At 42.0% G+C, this 20629-nt stretch overlaps 1 protein-coding gene across 1 annotated transcript in view; it reads left to right on the plus strand.

The window, feature by feature from the left end:
- The first annotated feature begins 11238 nt into the window (after positions 1–11238).
- The window catches only part of STMN2 (stathmin 2), a 57091-nt gene continuing 47700 nt past the window's right edge, over positions 11239–20629 (plus strand). The window contains exon 1 of the mRNA XM_061606385.1: positions 11239–11352. Within this exon, the coding sequence (XP_061462369.1) occupies positions 11334–11352 (19 nt within the window). The 5' untranslated portion in view covers positions 11239–11333. The remainder of the gene's footprint in view (positions 11353–20629) is intronic.

Below are 20629 nucleotides of genomic sequence, written 5' to 3' on the forward strand. Positions count from 1 at the left end.
CAATTTTCAGCTCCTTACTGCCCTGTCGCAGGGTTTGTTTCGTTATCTCAATCTCATCCATTATTTTCTGAAACATAATTACTTCCAGATTCTCAGCCACTTTCTTGATTGCCATTTTTAAAACCACGAAAACAAAACAAAACAAAAATAAAGAAGAACCACTTCTTATTTCAGCAACAATTGGGTTCATATTCCAGGCTTGATGACATCACAGTATAAACAGAGCAGCCTGCCTTATCTCTCTATGTTCAAGAATACAAAACAAATTTAGTTCCCAGCATCAAAACAGTTAGTGGCGTCATGAAGAAGCAGATTCGTCAAAATAAAATAGACCAAAAAGAGAATAGTCCCAGACAATATAATGTTCCTCGGAATAGAAATCCCTCTTCTGTTTATATCTTTAGAATGCACTTCCAGGACAGCTTTTTGCAATAGAAACAGAGATAAGCTGTTAATTTCGTGAATAACAGAGAAGAGTTATAGCTCACCCAGAAGTTCTTTAAAGCTGATTCATTTGACAAATCTCTTTTTGCTGCAACAATTTAAACCGAGTAAAAAAAATAATAGAAAGAAGGGTGCTTGCCTGTTAGTCCGTTTTCTCTTTGAAGAAAAGATAAACGTATCGCATTAATCAGATAGAGCTTGTTTGGAAGTCCGTCCGGCATTGCTGGCTGGACCTTTTCTCATAAATTAATGAAATCCAGTCCTCCCAACAAAAACAGGCTTTTGAGGTTGATCTCTATGTTTCTCCCTGCCCGGGAGAAATTTCATCAGTCAAAAAAAAAATGTTCTGACTGATTTATATCTGAATAAGCTTCTTCTGCGGCGGGAGCCCGTCTTAAAAGCAGGCACAAGCGAAGTCACCCTTCCCGGAAGTCTCCACCTCCCAGTCTTTTGAAGGCCTTGATTGTTTTATGTAGCACCATCACAATGGACTCTATATATTCAGTGAAGCCATTGCTTTTCTCCTCTGCTTTTAACTCAATGTTCTTGTGTGTCTCATAGAATCATAGAGTTGGAAGGGGCCTATAAGGCCATTGAGTCTCAAACCATTTGGCTACATTGCACACACATAAAATGCATTGTTTACTATTTGCATGGTCTGTGTCTTACAATGTTTTTATATTGGTTTATTCTTGTTTTTACATCACATTGAATAATTTTAATGTAGAAATCCAGTTCAAACCTTTTATAAACAATAATCAAACCAAGAGTCCATCCTGCCCAACATTCTGTCTCCAACAATGGCAACCAGATGCTCAGTACTTTTGAGGGTATAGGGACCCAGCTTTCTTTGGCCAGAAGAGCCAGTAGGACCACATGATTTGAACCCAGAACCCCAAGTCTGGAATGTGAGTCAATGAGACATTACCCTGATCATCTGTACTGGCAACATAATCCCTAATGTGTTCCATGTCTATACAACCAAACATTCCTAATTATCTCGATTTCTTATTTTCCAGAATACACAGAATCATCTAGGATGCAAAAATATTTACACCTGCAAGTTGTTTCTTAGCTCTCAACCCTTTCCATTTGGAAAATGCAATATGTGAAATGTATTAGTATTTGCCATCTTCAGTGTATTGACTAAGCATGTGGTAGTTTAAAAGCGATTAGACATTACTCTGTTCAGGAACAAATGTTTGAGAGAGATATACTCCCCAAAATGACAATGTACAAAAACATCAGAGGCATACTGTGACGTTCCTATGTCTCTGGGATTACCACCTCCTGAATCCCAACACCTGGATCAGGAAATCCACAGGAAGTCCACCTTAGCCTGGGTCAGAGATGCCATCTAAGCCACAAGCTTCAGTCCCACCACCTTTTCCTCAAAAGGTGACCACTGGTGTAATCTGCCTTTAAAACTGATATAGGTATCGGTACAGAACAGGACCTCAGTATGGTAGCACTCTTGAACAAGCTGACATGTGGGATTTTAAATCAAACAAATAAACTTTATTATTTACAAAATGTTAAATGTGATAGTAAATGAATGTGTTGCTATTGTCCCTATCCTACCCCACTAATTCCAATGAAATCCTCCCCCAAAACCCACAGACTAACTCAATGTGGTCTTCTTGATCCCTAATCCTACCTAACTCTGAGTGTCAAACCCCCAACAGTTTTCTCTTTAAAACTGCCCTCTGAATTCTCACTCACACAGTCCCTCTCACCTGTCAGTCATACCTCATCTGCATCTACTAACATTCTATTAACAATTTCTTACCTGAACACAATTTCAAAACAGTTTTAAACACATAAATAATTCTGATTCCATTATACATGCATGCATGCATTTTAACTTTACCAAAGTTTCATATAGCCCCTTCTCTCTTGAAACATCTGAAGAGAGTCATTGACAAGGAACATTTAAAAACAGGCAATTCTAATGTCAAATCCTGAAGGTTTAACCCCCTTTTTCTCTACAATTCATGTGAACTCAGTATAAAAATCTTGCTGCCCTGAGTGCTCCATAGCGGGCCTGATAACTACTCCACATAAATAACTGGTATGCCAAGGGTTTGACATGACATTGATTGTCATGTAATTTCTTGAGCCCAGATTTTGGTGATGGAAATCTCTATGGTATTCAGGCAACCTCCTCCCTGTTCCCTCTGGGGGCAGGCAGCTTTTCATGTGCCTGACAAGTTAATAATGTGGCCTGTTACTCTGCCACATTTTCTTTTCAAATATGGAAATGCTCGATCTGTGCAGCAAGCCACAACAAGAGAAACCATTCCCCCTTTTGGCTCAAGTTGCCCTTTCTACTCCTCCCAGAGAAATCCCAGAGAACAAAGAAGCTGTCTCTGGACTGTCATGCATTCTTACAGTGTGGCATTAGACTATGTAGATAGTAATAATCCTCTGGTTTGCATACTCTAATATTTTCACATATTATAATAAGGATGATTGAGGGAACACAAAATCAGGTATTTCTTTACACAATGTGTAATTAACTTAGGGAATCTGTATGGTGATTGGCTACTAGCATTACTCAGGGTGGAGTTGGACTCATCAGATAGACCAGTAAAAGAAGGGGAGTGTGAATGATTCAAGCAGAGACTTTTTATAACACCACACTTCTTCTGTTCTGTAAATGTTCAGCCACAAGCTACCTCACAGGTGTGGGATATAGGGACCTACCAAGAAAGAAAAACACTTTCCAGATTCCACAATAATTGCCAAAGGTTCTTAATTGTTTTGGTGCCTTACACAGAAAATCCAAATGACACACACATGCATTGATTCCCTTTGGCCAGATCCAACAGGAAGTTCTCCCATGGAAGCATCATGAGGATCAGTGGACTTCCAGATTACTGCTCCTGCTTATTCACTGGGATTTTCATGGGAAATCTTCTTGGTGGGTTGAGTGGCATGGATCATCTGTCTGTTTTCCACTCTACAAGCCTTAATGCCACCCCAAATGATAAATCCACCATTTGAAGTGACCCTTGCATCTTACCTCTTTGCAGGACTACCTCTGAGTAACAGGAAGGGAGTGATCTAGGGTTGGGGGACTTCATGCTGCCAAGGGCTGAAGGAAGCTTCCCCAGCAGTGGTGTAGTGGAGGGGCAATGCAGGTACTTTGTTCACAGCAAAAGCTAAGTTGTCATCTGCTAGAATGGTATTTGTCAATGTCATAACTTAGGGGGTGGGGTGGGAGACAGGTCTGGACTGTCACATGATCCCTTTGTAAAGTAGGATAAGTTCACACAGTGGTTGGCACAAGGCCACCCGTTAAATCGCGTGGCTGATCTGGAACCTTGTGCTACTGCTTTTTGATGTGTATGTAAAAAACTTTGGAAGCTCTTTTGAGAACTGCTTGGCTATAAAGTGAGTGAAAAGTGTGTGTGTGTGTGTGTGTGTGTGTGTGTGTGTGTGTGTGTGTGTGTGTGTGTGTGTGTGTGTGTGTGTGTGTGTGTGTGTGTGTGTGTGTGTGTGTGTGTGAGTGAGTGAGTGAGAGAGAGAGAGAGAGAGAGAGAGAGAGAGAATATGGATTAACATAGCTGCATGCATTTTTGGAGTTTAGGACTGTCATGATGAACTCCTGGAACTTCAAAATTTACCACTACACCATTGAACCCTACACTGAACCCCACACTGAAAAAAGACAATACCCTAGTGCTCTCATAAAAGATGATATGATAGCACTAGGGTATTGTTGTTTTTCAGTGTGAGGAATTCAGTGGTGTAGTGGTAAATTTTGAAGTGCAAGAGCTCATCGTGACTCTCAAAATGCATGTATCTGTGTTGATCCATTATATACAATGGATTAGCATGACTCAGGAAGCCATTAATTTTCTCTCCCTTCCCTATAAATTAAAAGTAAACACATACACTCAATATTCCCTTCATTGCACCTCCTTTCTACTGAGCTTCACATTTAGGAGAGAGTGTCTCCTCTCTTTTCTTGACATTAAAAATTATTGATTATTTTATGGTCACCTGTACAGAGGTCACACTGTGCTACACAAGGAATTAATTGAAGTCGGTCTATCCCTTTCACACCTAGACCATCCTCTCTGCACCACATCTCCTATTTCTAAGCCAGTTCAGCTTTGGAAGCAAATTTAGCCTTCATGCTCCAGAGTGACTGAAGGGAGCTAGGAGTGCTAGCTTCAGACATGCAATGAAAGAGGCAAGATTCTGAAATAAGCTAGTGATTTCTTTTGTTGGAAATGGCATACCAACAGATTTGCTACAAGTTACTGAGACTGAATCTGTCCAATTTTGACAAAAATTTGTCAAGAAATATGGAAAACTAAACAATGGCCCACAGACTGGAAGTGTTCAATACATATCCCAATTCCAAAGAAAGGGGATCCCAGAGAATGCAGTAATTATTAACGAACTATTGCCTTAATATCCCATGCAAGTAAAGTAATGCTCAAGATTCCACAACAAAGGTTCTTACCACATATGGAGTGAGAAATGCCAGACGTCCAAACTGGATTTAGAAAGGGAAGAGGCACCACAGATCATATTGCAAACATACATTGGGTGAGATGGGTATTGAAGGAACTGTTTTACAGTGGTTCCAATCCTATCTCCAGGGTCATTTTCATAGAATAGCATTGGGTGATTGCCTTTTGGCCCCCTGGCAGTTGTGCTGTGGGGTGCCGCAGGGTACCATCTTGTCCCCCATGCTGTTTAACATCTATATGAAGCACTTGGGAGCAGTCATCAGGAGATTTGGAGTGAGGTGTCAGCAGTATGCTGACGATGCCCAACTCTATTTCTCTGTAACATCTGAATCGGGAGAGGCCATGCAAGCCCTGGACTGCTGCCTGGACTCGGTGGTGGGCTGGATGAGGACCAATAAACTGAGTCTGAATCCTAGCAAGATGGAGGCACTGTGGATTGGTGGTTCCCGAGTTTGGATAATTGGTCAGTTCCCTGCTTTGGATGGGGTTGTGCTCCCTCTGAAAGAGCAGGTCTGTAGTCTGGGGGTGCTCCTGGATCCATCTTTGTCACTAGAGGCCCAGGTGACCTCTGTGGCTAGGAGTGCCTTTTACCAGCTTCGGCTGATAAGACAGCTGCAGCCATTTCTGGACCGGGATAGCCTGACCACTGTTGTCCACACACTGGTAACCTCTAGGTTGGATTATTGTAATGCGCTCTATGTGGAGCTGCCCTTGAGGTTGGTCCGGAAGCTGCAGCTAGTGCAAAATGCAGTGGTGAGACTGCTCACTGGGGCAGGGTATCGCCAACATGTCACCCCGCTGCTGAAAGAACTATACTGGCTGCCCATTTGCTACCGGGCCAAGTTCAAGGTTCTAGTTTTGGTTTACAAAGCCCTATACAGCTCAGGACCAGGATACCTGAAAGACCGTCTTACCCTTTATATACCCAGCTGATCACTGCGCTCTGCAGGTGAGGGCCTCCTGCAGATACCATCTTATCAGGAGGTTCATTCTGTACAATATAGGAAACGGACCTTTAGTGTGGGGGCACCTACCCTTTGGAATTCCCTCCCCTAAAATATTAGGCAGGCGCCATCTCTGCTATCTTTTTGGAGCCTTTTGAAGACTTTCCTCTGCCAACAAGCCCTTTAAGTTGAGACCTATCCCAGTCTGCGTCTGGGTTAGAATTGCATGTAATATGTCTTTTAATGTCTTTAACCATTTTTTAAAAAAGATTTTTTAAAGTTTTTTAAAATGTTTTTAACGTTGTTTTGTTTTAATGTATTTTAAAGTATTTTTATGATGTTTTGAAGTGTTTTTAGTGTTTGTTTGCCACCCTGGGCTCCTGCTGGAAGGAAGGGTGGGGTATAAATAAAATAATAAATAAATAAATACATTAGATAATGGAATGGAGCAAGGAATTTCAGAAGAAAATCACCCTGTTGTAGATTACAGCAAAGCCTTTGACTGTGTAGATCATGAAAAACTATGGAATGCTTTAAAAGAAATAGGGGTGCCACAGCATCTGATTGTCCTGATGCACAACCTATATTCTGGACAAGAGGCTACTGTAAGGACAGAATATGGAGAAACCGATTGGTTCCCCATCAGAAAGGGTGTGAGACAGGGGTGTATTTTATCACCCTATTAGTTTAATCTATACGCAGAACATATCATACAGAAAGCGGGATTGGACCAAGATGAAGGAGGTGTGAAAATTAGAGGGAGAAATGTCAATAATTTTAGATATGCAGATGATACCATACTAGTAGCAGAAACCAGTAATGATTTGAAACTAATGCTGATGAAAGTTAAAGAGGAAAGCACAAAAGCAGGACTACAGCTGAATGTCAAGAAGACTAAAGTAATGACAAGAGAAGATTTATGTAACTTTAAAGTTGACAATGAGGACATGGAACTTGTCAAAGATTATCAGTACTTTGGCACAGTCATTAACCAAAAGGGAGGCAATAGTCAAGAAATCAGAAGAAGGCTAGGATGGGAGGCCAGCTATGAGAGAACTAGAAAAGGTCCTCAAATGCAAAGATGTATCACTGAACACCAGTCAGGATCATTCATACCATGGTATTCCCGATCTCTATGTATGGATGTGAAAGCTGGACAGTGAAAAAAGCGGATAAGAGAAAAATCAACTCATTTGAAATGTGGTGTTGGAGGAGAGCTTTGTGCATACCATGGACTGCGAAAAAGACCAATAATTGGGTGTTAGAACAAATTAAACCAGAACTGTCACTAGAAGCTAAAATGATGAAACTGAGGTTATCATACTTTGGACACATCATGAGAAGACCTGATTAACTAGAAAAGACAATAATGCTGGGAAAGAAGAAGAGAGTAAAAAAAGAGGAAGGCCAAACAAGAGATGGATTGATTCCATAAAGGAAGCCACAGACCTGAACTTACAAGATCTGAACAGGGTGGTTCATGACAGATGCTCTTGGAGGTCACTGATTCATAGGGTTGCCATAAGTCGTAATTGACTTGAAGGCACGTAACAACAACAAAGAAACAAAACAACACAACATTTTCCCCAAACCTAGACTCTGATTCATTTTTCTCTCTCTCTCTCCAATTCCAGTCATTGCTGTGGTGAGGCAAGCTTTCTTATGATTCAGCTAAGTGATTCAAACTGCACTGTAACAGTCTAGAAATCTGCAGGGAGTTTCAGTACCAAGAACAGCTCCAGTGCCACTTGCTTGCTTACTGAACATCAAAGTCTTAGACAAACATTATATGTGATGCAGGCACAAGGTGATAAGTACAACTATTCCAAACTGCATCCTGACCGTGAGCTGGATTCTCTTTCTTATCCTAAATTTTAGAAGCTCAGAGAAGCAAGATTTTGATGAGACCCAAAGACAGTGTCTGGAGCTCTTGATACAAAAGTCATCCTCTTATTCCAGCTGCAGACACAGAAGCCCTTTTTATACTCCAGTAATTCAAACATGGTCTCAGACAAAGATAAGCAGTATCTGTGCTCTCCCCAAAACTTTCCAGTGCACCAGCAGCTCTAATGTCAAAGACATCAACCATCTGATCTCTCCATCTCAGTAGGACCTTATCTTCTCATTCCTGCTCCATAATTGATGTTTGAATATTTGTATTCAAGAACCTGGGACTCATAACATTTTAGTGGGAATCTGAACTCAGATCTCTTTCAGCAATATCCAGCACTATACCCATAGTACCATAATGACTCTCCAATCCCTTCTGATTCCAATTGCTTAAGCTAAATAGGAGACCCCTCTCTATATACCTTCTTACTAGCCTTCTTTACCACCTGAGCAGTTTTGAAAACCACAAGCATCTTTCCATTGAAACTTATTTTACCACCAGATGTTTGTCCCCAGATGCACACACTTTACAAGATGCATCCCTGATGTGGCCAATTCCTGGCTCAAAGAGGGCCTCTATGTTTGGCATGGAGAGGTGGGAAGGAGTTCTCCAGTACAGTGTTGCAATGATGATGGATGTCTACTGCTTTCATGGCCCCTGCATTCCATTAAAGCCATGAAAGCATCCTGTTACTCTAGGTAAACCTCAGGCCCAGGGGCCAAATGTAGCCCTCTCAGCCTCTCTGTCTGTCTCTTGGTACTCTCTCCAGGCCACATGCCCTAAGGTATAAAGGTATAAATTTACATTTCTTGCTTTGCCCATTTTTACCTCTGACCTTGCCCACCACTGCCATGTGGCCCCCCGATGGTTGCTGAGATAGGAATGTGGCTTCAAGCTGCAAAAGGTTCCCCTGCTGTAACTCAAGGCCTTGAAGAGAAGATCCACGGTCCTCTTAACATACTGTAAGCTGTCATCCTGCTCTGACACAAAATCAGTGCCTGAAGTCAATATAGGGTGAAATAAGAGCAAACTTAAGCTGAAGACAGAGGTGCAGGTGCAGGAAAGCAGATATAGAGCACAGCTATTTTGCAGAACATAGCATTCCTCTTCAAGAGTCAGATTTATAGTTTGGGGGTGCTTCTGGGTCCAGCACTGCTCCAGGCATCAGTAGTATCCAAGAACACCTCTTTTCAGGGTTGGCTGGTATGCCAGCTGTGCCTATTCTGGAGACATCTGGTCTAGCCATTGCTATACATGCTCTGGTAACCACCATAGACTGCTGTCTATGTGTATTTACATAGAAAGACTGTTTGGAATTTTAAATTGAGCCAAAATGCACCCAAACTTCTTCACTGGGATTCATTGCATGGAACATATAACTCCAATATTACATCATATTCTTTGTCTTACATGCCCAAATTCAAAGTGCTGCTATTGTTCTTTAGAGCCCATAATGACATAAGAAGAGCTACATAAGATAGGGAGCTTTCCAGCAATTGCATCCAGACTCTGGAACCCCCTTCCTGGGAAGCTTTGCTGATTCTTGGTTTTCTGTGTATTGTGAAGGCACAGATGTTCCAGGTGTTTTTTGGAGTATGATACATGCAGCTAACCCTGATGCTGAAAAACATCTCTATTAGATTTTCTGGGATGATATTGTTTTAAATCATAATAATGTGGTTTTAGCATTTTCAGCTTTTTGATATTGTTATAACTTGCCTTGGATGTTCAAGTGATACAGAGGTGAAATATGTTTTAAAATTAAAAAATGAAAATCTTAACGGCGACACACAGGGACTGCCTGAAAAATCTTTCCAGCCAGTTATTTTCAGCATAGCTACCATACAATCCTGTGTCACCCATAAAGAAATGTGTGTTGTGGTAAATCTCAGGATGCAGCTTCCTTCCATCACTTTGGATATTAAACACTACAAAGGCAAAAACATCACTGCTTTTAGTTCTTCACTCATATGGAAGCTTTGTTCCTTTATAGCTCACCATCTATCAGTCAGTATCTTACCCAATTTCACCCCTCTGCAAGTCTAATTACAAGTCCAAACAGAAATTGTGCTTTTGCTCTATAGGATCAGAGGGGAGCAGAGGGAGGGAGGGGAAAAGGCAGGTGGAATATCTCTCTCACAGAGACATGGAGGACCCATATGGCTGCACTAGTGCTTAATGGTGGCAAAGGGTAGGAAACATGGTAACAGAAATTAAATCAGATCATTATGGTCAACTGGATATATATGTGTCAGAGACAGCAAGAGAAGTGTTCGGCCAACTGAAATACATTTTTACTGAGAATTATATTATAATAACTTAAGCAAATAACTTTTAAAAATTGCTGTCTCCTGCTATCCACTGGAAAGTTTTTTGCAGGATACTTGGGCTATGTGTGAATGTCTTTTTTTTAAAAAGCAGCAATGATCCTATATTTTTGAGAGCACTAAAATACTGAAAGACAATGAAGTATAGAGAATTTCTCTTTCTTTTATTTCCCTTTTTAAATCTATGGTTCATATATGTTCCTCCAAGCTAACAATTTTTAACACACTAATAGAATAAGGGATAATACTGATCCATCCCACCATTGAGGTTGCATCACAATAAAGTTTTATCTTCAATTGTCACCACTCTACATAAAAGAAACCCACATGGACTTTACACATGAATTTCCCTTTTCTTTTGCCAGCCTCAAACACATACACAAGCAAATGAAACTACATGAATCATTAGTATATTTGGGATTGTTCATACTTTTTCTGCCTTCTCATTCTATATTCTTTAATATGGATGTTAAGCTTCCAGTTTTCTATCATTATTTTGGAAATATGCAGTGATGATCACACACTTTGTTTTTCTCAGTTTTCATCTACCTGCTATTTTTGATATGCATCATACTTAGAGAAGTTTTACAATCACAATATACACAAAGAAGTGAACTATGTTAATAATACACAAATCATGAAATCCGAGGCATGTTTACTCACAAGTAAGTCTCACTGCACTCAATGGGCCTTACTCACAGATAGAATTGCTGCCACAAATATGTTAGTTCAGCTGTAATGCTATGTGATTTTTTAATGCTCTCCCCTGCCTTGTCCTATTAGTACCATAAATATGTTAAAATGCATGTGTGCATGTTTTACAGGTAGCAACAGCCAGAGATTTCAAGACCAATAGGCTTTTCATGTAAGACATTAAGCATTTGACATGGAATGTACCACCAAAACGAAAGTGAAAGGGGTGTAACAACATGCAAGAGACAATTTCCATTTCAAACTGCTTTCTGGCACTTTATACTCCATCACCACGGACAGATCAATATTTACTGCTTGGAGATTCTAGTTCTGCAGGAGTCATGTCAGGGGACCTCTCGAGCCAATCTGCTTCGATAGAGGAGTGATAATTATTCATGGGCTCCTGCCTCTTGCTCTTTCTGTCGCACAGCCCCACTCTGCTGACTCAGTGCCTTAGTCTTCTCTCTCTCTCTCTCTCTCTCTGTCTCTACACTGCTGTAGCTGGACCTCTTTGCCTTCGCAGCCTCTGAGCGTCTGTACACCCCCAATGGCTAAAACTGCAATGGGTAAGGAACAATAATACCACCTCTTTTGTCTTCAGCCTGTATGTAATAGCCACTCTTTCCTATAAACCGGCTGCTGTCCTTGGTGCTGAATGAGCACGGATAAAACGAAAAACTGTTGTTGTTATTATTATTATTATTATTTCTTCTCTTTGGGTTTTTTTTACAGCTAAAACCTGTACGAGCTGGGAATGTGAGGGTTTCTTATAAGTCTGTGATTTACTTTTTTGAAAAAACCACTTCGATAATGTTGCATCCCGAGCCACAAATTAGTTCATCAGGAGTATTTACGTGCCATCCGACTGAAATCCTAGTGGTCTGTTTCAGTGTTTTGGGTCAGATAAATGCGAAGCTCCTATTCCGGGGCACTTCTGGGACTGGCGTGTGTCAAAAAGAATTAAGTTATTCTTCGGTTTATGCCCCCTAACATCCCGCTCCGCTCTTCAGTGGGCATTTGCAATCATTTCCCAGAAGGGCTGCGAGTTTAATACAATGGCCAGTCTTTTTGGCTAGCCGGCCACGTGAATTAGATGGAGACAGCGTTAAATCTGACGATCTTCTGGGCGAAAGGCGGGGAGCGGGGAGAGAGAGGACTTTGAATTGGGTTGCTCTGCCTTGTCGTTTCTTTGTGTTAAAGATGGAAGGCTTTCTTCGGCGAGGGTGGGGATCTAGGGTTGCCGTCGCCTTGGCTTCCTTTGTGTGAGGCTCTCACTCAGCCGCTGCTCCGGGCGTTCCCGGCGAGAGCGCACCTGCAGGGACTCCAGCAGCCCAGCACAATGCAGAACGACCCCACCCATGCCGTGGTTACTGCCGCCGCCGCCGCCGCCTAGTCATGGGCGCACTGGGGAATTACCTCCCCCCCCCTTTTTTTTTCCAGCTGGCGAGGGTGAGAAAAGAAGGCGCTGGAGACCATCAAAGAGAAATGCCCTTCACCCTTTCCAAATACTGCTGTTACTCTCGTCATCTCTTTGATTCCCTCTCTCCAGTTACTTGTTTCTGCAGCAACCTCTCCGATTCCCTTCATCTCTATGGGCTGATTATTTTGCCGTCCGATTGTGCAAAAAAAGAGAGAGAGAAAGTAGGTCACTGGATTATGAGTATCTCCCTCTTCCTTCTCCCCCCGCTACAACTGCCCCACCTGCTGCAATGCCTCCGGCGACCTTGTTTTTGTTCTGTCTGATGGCCAGCAGAAGCTTCCCCGCCGCCGCGCCTGTAGACTCAACACCCCCCCAGCCACACCCCTGCACCGCACCCTCCCTGCCTCTGCATCTGAAAAGCGGTCCATTGCGGTGCTCCCGAGAGCTCTCCGGCACTCAGAACTTCAGGGTGGGGAACGGGGAGGGAGAGGATTACTCGCCACGCTTTCGGAATTTCTACCAAGAAAGGTTTATCTCCAGTCCCTCATTTAAATTCCCTAATTTAGTGTCATCTGGAAACGTGCGACGGCTCGGCTCTCAAGTCCCCTCACCAGCTCTCAGATTTATTTCTTTCCTTCGCTCGCTCTCTTTCTCTCTGACTTTTTAGAAGTCTGAGTCTGCAGTAGGACTGCTTTATACTGGAGAAAACTGATATTGCAGTGAAGGGTGCGGTGGGTACCAGGGGAAATGAAGACTTGGTGGTTGGGCAACCAGCCGCACACACCTTGAAAGGACTTTCACATAGCAAACGCCTGTCTCTTTCTTGGGCAAAAGGGAAAGCCGTATATATCGGAAGTGAGAGGCGATGTTTTCTCAAGACACCAAGGCAGGCAACTATGGTTATCAACACAAGGTTGGGAGAGCTGCTATTTTGCCACGCACACACACACAACACCCCCCATGTCCTTCATCCTGGAAACAGAAGCCTAGTTATCCATGCAGGGGATCTTGCTTATTTGTTGCACTTGTCCAGAATTAATACGGATGCCCACAGATCTGATCCCTCTTCTTAAAGAGGAGCTTCCTTTTGGCTTCGAAACGCTCAGCACTGGGGGAAGCCATGGCAACCTGAGGGCAGAGGGCTTTGTTAATCCTGAGGGAAGGGCGTAAGACCAATGCTTATGCAGATGCAACCAGACAGGGGCCATAGGAGTCTGCCCTCATCCCCTTCCCCCTGCCGCAGTGGGGTAGTCAGTATTGATGATCAGTAGTCAGTCAGAGACAGATTGCTGCAGAAGGCCTCTGTTTGAGGAAGGAGGAGCACACAAGCCCAATGCAGGTGAGATGGTGGCAGTCATTCAAGATTCCAGAGACTTCCTTCCTGCTTAATAGACCCTCCCTGTTATTCAGCCCTGCCTTACTTCCTGAGGCTATGATTTGCTTGCCTAAATAAATGCAGCTGCTTAGCCTTAAAACTTCCTCAGGTAATAATTGCATTACCATGTAAGCAATGGCTTCTCTCTCTTTTCTTCTTTTTTGTCAATGGATGTTATGCCATAGAATCATACAGCTGAAGGGGGTCTCAAAGATCATTTAGTCCAACTCCCTGCCAATACAGAAATGCACTGCTGTAGCATCCCTGATAGGTGGCTACAACATCCCTGATAAGTCTGCATCCCTGAAGCAGATTGGTTTGTGTTTCAAAACCTCTAACCAAGGAGGGTCCACCACTTCCAAAGACAGTCTGCTCCATTGCCAAATAGCTCAAACCATCAGGAATTCCTTCCTAACTTATCCATTCTTTCTCTTGTATTTGGACCCATTGGTTGAGATCCTACCCTGGGGAGCAACAGAAAACAAATTTTGCTCCAAAATCTATGTGGTCCTATATGGTTATCGTATCGCCTCTCAATATCCCTAGTGAAAACCTGATTCTGTAAAACAAAGCTTAGATGTTTACTCCTTTGGATTCGAAATAATGCTTTCACTCACCTCCCACTGGGTATGGTTGCCACCTTATTTCCTCGTTGAGGCTTTTTGCCTTTTTCTACTGCAAAATACAGTGATGGGGAAAGCTTCATTTGTTGGATTTAAGCCTATACCCAAGCTGTTAAAAGCACAGGGGCTGGGGTGGCAGTTCTATCAGTTGCAAAGTTCTCTGATTAATGTCCTGGGGTAGGAATTAGAGCTGTTGTTCCAGAGAGAATGCGGATATTATTCAGTTCTCATCTCAGTGTGGGGGAGAAACACTTGATTCTCATTAAACTGGGAGGCTGTCAATTATTTTTAAAACAAATAATTGTGCTGCAGGACATGTACTTTCAAAGAAAAGCAGTAATGAATGGATGAAGAACTAAACACTTGATTTGACCATAAATACATACCTTTATTTAATGGCGTAGGCCAACTTCTTAGCATGCATGGGTCAAAAAAGTCAGAATACCAGTTCTGTGAGAATTGCATGAATTCTGGTCCTGGCAGCTCAGTACAGAGATCTCTCTGGTTACTAATTTTCAAAAAGATATGCCAAGGGCACTCGAATGTTTGGAAGTGATATGCTCAAGATATGTTAGAGTGGGCTATGGGTACCGTGTAGTGAAGATAAAGAACCTGTACATGCTCAGAACATTCTCTTCCTTTGTGAAATTACAATACAGAACCACCTTGCTGGATTAAGTCCATCTAATCTAGTATTCTGTAAATGCCTGTAAAACAGGGATGGGGAACCTGTGGCCATCCAGATGTTGCTGGAATACACCTGCTGTCATTTTGACTCTTGGCTGGGACTGATGGAGGGCCACAGGTTCCTCACTCCTGCTGTAAAATCTTACCAAGGAGGGTACCATGGTGGGGGCTGTTTCCTATTCTTTGTCCCACCATCTGTTGTTGCTCAGCCATCAGCTGGGAAGGTTTCCTTGCAGTTAAATTACACTTAATGCTAAGGTACCTACTGATGAGTGGAGGAAACTATTGCACCAGCAGTTTCAAACTCTTTACCCAAATCCTTAGGAACATAGGCAGCTGCCTTATACCATTGGGTCATCTAGCTAAGTTTTGTTCAGTATCTAGCTCAGTATTGTCTACCCTGATTGGCAGCAGTTCTCTCCAGGGATTGAACCTGGGACCTTTTGCATGCAAAGGAGATGTTCTACCACTGAGCTACAGCATCAACTAAGAAGCCTTAAAAGTTATGGCCTCAGTTCTTTCAGACTCCTTTCTTAGGAGAAAAAATCACTACTTGTCATCTTGAGACCAGCTAAGCCATTCTTATTTAAGCAACCTTTTAATCTACCATAGAAGTGGAATGTGAAGAGATGTTGATTTGTTAAATTGCAATATTTTAATCTCACTTTCATTATGTATCATATTTATCTTTTTATATAGATTGTTTTAGCTGTTGGAAGCTGCCCTGGTTTTAAGACAAGGGGGGTGAAAATGTCAAAGTAGATAAATACATAGTTTCCTATTTTCTAGGAATTTTGACAAATATCTATAGTGGTTTTCTGCTTCTCCCATGTCATTTTGCTGCTGCTTTGATTCTTTGTTTCTGTCAAAACCTAACTATGGTATTCCCTTCCAAACTGTCATCACTTTTGTTCTAAATATATCAAATATATACAATGAGCATGATCCAACCAGAGTTAAGCATTTTTTAGCCCCACTGATTTAAATGGGAGAGATTTAAGCACAAACTTCACTCTTACACTGAAATCAATGGAACATAAAAGAGCTTAACTTTGGCTGAAACATGTTCACTGCTTCCTAATCTAAAAACTTCACATGCTGTGAGATAACCAAATGCTTACGTGCTTAGACAGACGCAGGCTAATAGATCATGCCTCATTTATCAACTTTATTAATGTGAATTTATGAAAATATTTGGTTAATATAGGGAAATATCTTAGGCCATAACCATCAAATCTTCAACACTTCATTTTTTAAATACTTGATTTCTAAATCATAGCCAATTCTACAAAAAAAGTGCTGATAGTAATTAATGTGTCATTTGCACAAAATAGCAGGGCAGAGTTTGGCCTCAACAGAGTTTATTATATTGTTTTTGTCTCAGTGCCTGTTGTTGTTTGGTATTCATGCTTATGATATTTAACTTGATTTTTAGAGACTAGCATCTCAATCTTCAGCAAATGTCAAGGAGTTCCTGTCGCCAAATTTATAGGAAAGTGCTGTCTTGATACAGGCATATGAAAATAGTAATCCAAATTCAGTGAACACTTCTGAATATAATTGTCTATGTAATACAACAACATGTAACACTGAGGATTATAAATTAAATTTATAGCCCTAAAATCTCAATTGGCCTGTGCTGATCTCTGGAGTGCAGATGTTCTGTCATGTGACAGGGCCAGAGAAGTCACGGATACCTAGTTTTAAGGGTTCCTTAATAAATTGATACTGGTTCCTAGACATTTTATATTTTCAGCTTTATACAGTTTGTTCCTAAAATTTGAGTTATAAGAGGTTTGAGGTTCCATTTGAGTTATAAGAGGTTTGAGGTTGTATTTTTACCATTTGCTTACTATTTATTTAGTACTTGGTTACTACATTTCAATCCTGGCCAACCACCAGATCATTCATGACAGAGTACAAGCCCTACCCCCAATTATCCTGATGTAGGCTAGGCTGAGAAATAGGGCCAGATTAGACATGTGACAGACCCACATCTGTTCTGTTCACCTAGAAAGTGAGGAGTCCAGATTTAAAGGAGTATTGTCAGGTGTTTCTAAAGCTCTTTGGCTTACCTCTACATATTCTGGGTTTTTTTTTCTTTCTCAGCTGAGCTCAGGTACTGGAAGTGAGGTTGACTATGGGAAAAGCACATGAGGAGGGATTGCAGGAAGGTAGGCAGCAGCTGGGGTGAGGGTTCCACATTCCTTACCCATGCAGCTGTTTTGCTGTTAAGATCAGACCTAACCAGCCAGATTATCTTCCTACGAAACTTGGACTTGGATCAGATACCATAACATCTAGAGTGAGTCATAATGACAGGCCCAAGATCTCCCAACGAATTTTGTAGCAAAGTAGGAATTGGACCCAGGGTCTCTCCAATATGTCCTGTACTCTGTTTACACCACTCTAAAGCGTTACACTAATTCACCGTCCATTTGATGTTTTTCCTCCTAAAATAAATTCTTTTTTTTTTCAATTAATTTTTATTCCAATTTTCAAAACCAAAACAATACAAAAAGAAAACAACACAAATCAATAACTAGTACAATACAAAAAGAAATATATATATATATATATATAAAAGAAAGAATATTGACTTCCGATTTATTCTTCAAATAAAATAATTTGTCAGTGCTGATAAATGAAACAAAAGCATATAAAAACAAAAGCATCTATATAAAATCAAGTCCATCAAAGAAAATCTACATTCATAATATAGCTATCAAACAAACTATTCAAATTTTTCCAAGTTATGGATCAATCTGGCACCATATTTACATCATTTTAAAGGTACCACTACTCCTCACTCTCCAATGCATATGTATAAAATTCTATGAAATTAACAAACACACACATCTAAACCATCCTTCAATAACAGCACTTTAGCTGCTTTTTAATAGTCCATAAGCATGGCTTCTTTCATCATAAAGTTATTTTCACAGCAAATACTTTTGAGTCAGGACTTGCTCAGGTCTTAAATACACAAACTACACATGATGTATACCCCTTAGACTGGAGGCTGTATTTACAATCAAGTGGTGTATAAATTTTCTTTAAAATATTATGGCAGTTAAGGATTTGTCATAAAACACGTCTGACCCAGTCATTTATAAAGCTGAGAGTGTGGATCCAATATGAAGAGGAAAAGATGTATATGGGTAAGAAGTACCCATAACTCACCCCTACCCGTGACTTAAACACCCAGTGTCCACAGTCTGTCCCTAGATGTCATTCTTTACTTAGCCACATTCTTATATTACAGGTGAGCCTAGATGGGAAGTAAAATATTTGAAAGATGAAAACAGTTGTCAGCAAGTAATATGTGAGTGGGAGAGGGTTCAACATTCCACACTCTCACATGAAAATGGACTGCCTTCAAGTCGATCCCGACTTACGGTGACCCTATGAATAGGGTGTTCATGGTAAGCGGTATTCAGAGGGGGTTCACCATTGCCTCCTTCTGAGGCTAGTCCTCCCCAGCTGGCTAGGGCCTGCTCAGCTTGCCATAGCTGTACAAGCCAGCCCCTTCCTTGTCCACAACTGCCAGCTGGGGGGCAATTGGGCTACTTGGGACTATGCAGCTTGCCCACGGCTACACAGGTGGCAGGGCACATAACCCCTGAGCCACTCACTGTAGGGTGATCTTTAGCTGGCCCTTGACACCCAGGAGACACAAGCAGGGATTTGAACTCACAGTCTCTGGACTCGCAGCCAGGCTCTCCTTCCCACTGTGCTATACCAGCTGTTACACTCTCACATACCCCGCTACAGTAGAGCCCCGCTTACCGGCGCTTCGCTTCCCGGCGAACTGCTAATACGGCAGCTTTGATTTCACTTTTTAAAAGCCAATTTTGCCGTTTTGCAGCATTTTCATGTCATTTTCGCACGACGCGCCCCATTATATCCAATGGGGTTCCGCTTTACGGCGATTTCTGCTTTACGGCGGGGGTCCGGAACGGAACCCGCTGTATAAGTGGGGCCAGCCTGTATAAATCACACCTCCAAACTTTATATATGATTGGGGCAGACAGATTATTAAAAGCACTGGTCTACGTCACCATTACATGCAGGTTAGGCCCACTCTTCATTGATATGACAGCCAGTGTGGTGTAGTGGTTAAGGTGTTGGACTATAACCGGGGAGACCAGGGTTCGAATCCCCACATAGCCATGAAGCTCACTGGGTGACCTTGGGCCAGTCACTGCCTCTCAGACTCATGAGAACCCTATTCATAGGGTCACCATAAGTCGGAATTGACTTGAAGGCAGTACATTTACATTTTCATTGATATATCATAAGAACATAAGAAGAGCCTGCTGGATCAGGCCAGTGGCCCATCTAGTCCAGCATCCTGTTCTCACAGTGGCCAACCAGGTGCCTGGGGGAAGCCCGCAAGCAGGACCCAAGTGCAAGAACACTCTCCCCTCCTGAGGCTTCCGGCAACTGGTTTTCAGAAGCATGCTGCCTCTGACTAGGGTGGCACAGCACAGCCATCACGGCTAGTAGCCATTGATAGCCCTGTCCTCCATGAATTTGTCTAATCTTCTTTTAAAGCCGTCCAAGCTGGTGGCCATTACTGCATCTTGTGGGAGCAAATTCCATAGTTTAACTATGCGCTGAGTAAAGAAGTACTTCCTTTTGTCTGTCCTGAATCTTCCAACATTCAGCTTCTTTGAATGTCCACGAGTTCTAGTATTATGAGAGAGGGAGAAGAACTTTTCTCTATCCACTTTCTCAATGCCATGCATAATTTGATACACTTCTATCATGTCTCCTCTGACCCGCCTTTTCTCTAAACTAAAAAGCCCCAAATGCTGCAACCTTTCCTCGTAAGGGAGTCGCTCCATCCCCTTGATCATTCTGGTTGCCCTCTTCTGAACCTTTTCCAACTCTATAATATCCTTTTTGAGATGAGGCGACCAGAACTGTACACAGTATTCCAAATGCGGCCGCACCATAGATTTATACAATGGCATTATGATATCGGCTGTTTTATTTTCAATACCTTTCCTAATCATCGCTAGCATGAAATTTGCCCTTTTCACAGCTGCCGCACACTGGGGCGACATTTTCATCGTGCTGTCCACTACAACCCCGAGGTCTCCTGGTCGGTCACCGCCAGTTCAGACCCCATGAACGTATATGTGAAATTAAGATTTTTTGCTCCAATATGCATAATTTTACACTTGTTTATATTGAATTGCATTTGCCATTTTTCCGCCCATTCACTCAGTTTGGAGAGGTCTTTTTGGAGCTCTTCGCAATCCCTTTTTGTTTTAACAACCCTGAACAATTTAGTGTTGTCAGCAAACTTGGCCACTTCACTGCTCACTCCTAATTCTAGGTCATTAATGAACAAGTTGAAAAGTACAGGTCCCAATACCGATCCTTGAGGGACTCCACTTTCTACAGCCCTCCATTGGGAGAACTGTCCGTTTATTCCTACTCTCTGCTTTCTGCTTCTTAACCAATTCCTTATCCACAAGAGGACCTCTCCTCTTATTCCATGACTGCTAAGCTTCCTCAGAAGTCTTTGGTGAGGTACCTTGTCAAACGCTTTTTGAAAGTCTAAGTACACTATGTCCACTGGATCACCTCTATCTATATGCTTGTTGACACTCTCAAAGAATTCTAATAGGTTACTGAGACAGGACTTTCCCTTGCAGAAGCCATGCTGGCTCTGCTTCAGCAAGGCTTGTTCTTCTATGTGCTTAGTTATATCCCATAAGAATGAT

This window comes from Rhineura floridana, chromosome 1, assembly GCF_030035675.1.
Source record: "Rhineura floridana isolate rRhiFlo1 chromosome 1, rRhiFlo1.hap2, whole genome shotgun sequence".
Classification (NCBI taxonomy): domain Eukaryota; kingdom Metazoa; phylum Chordata; class Lepidosauria; order Squamata; family Rhineuridae; genus Rhineura; species Rhineura floridana.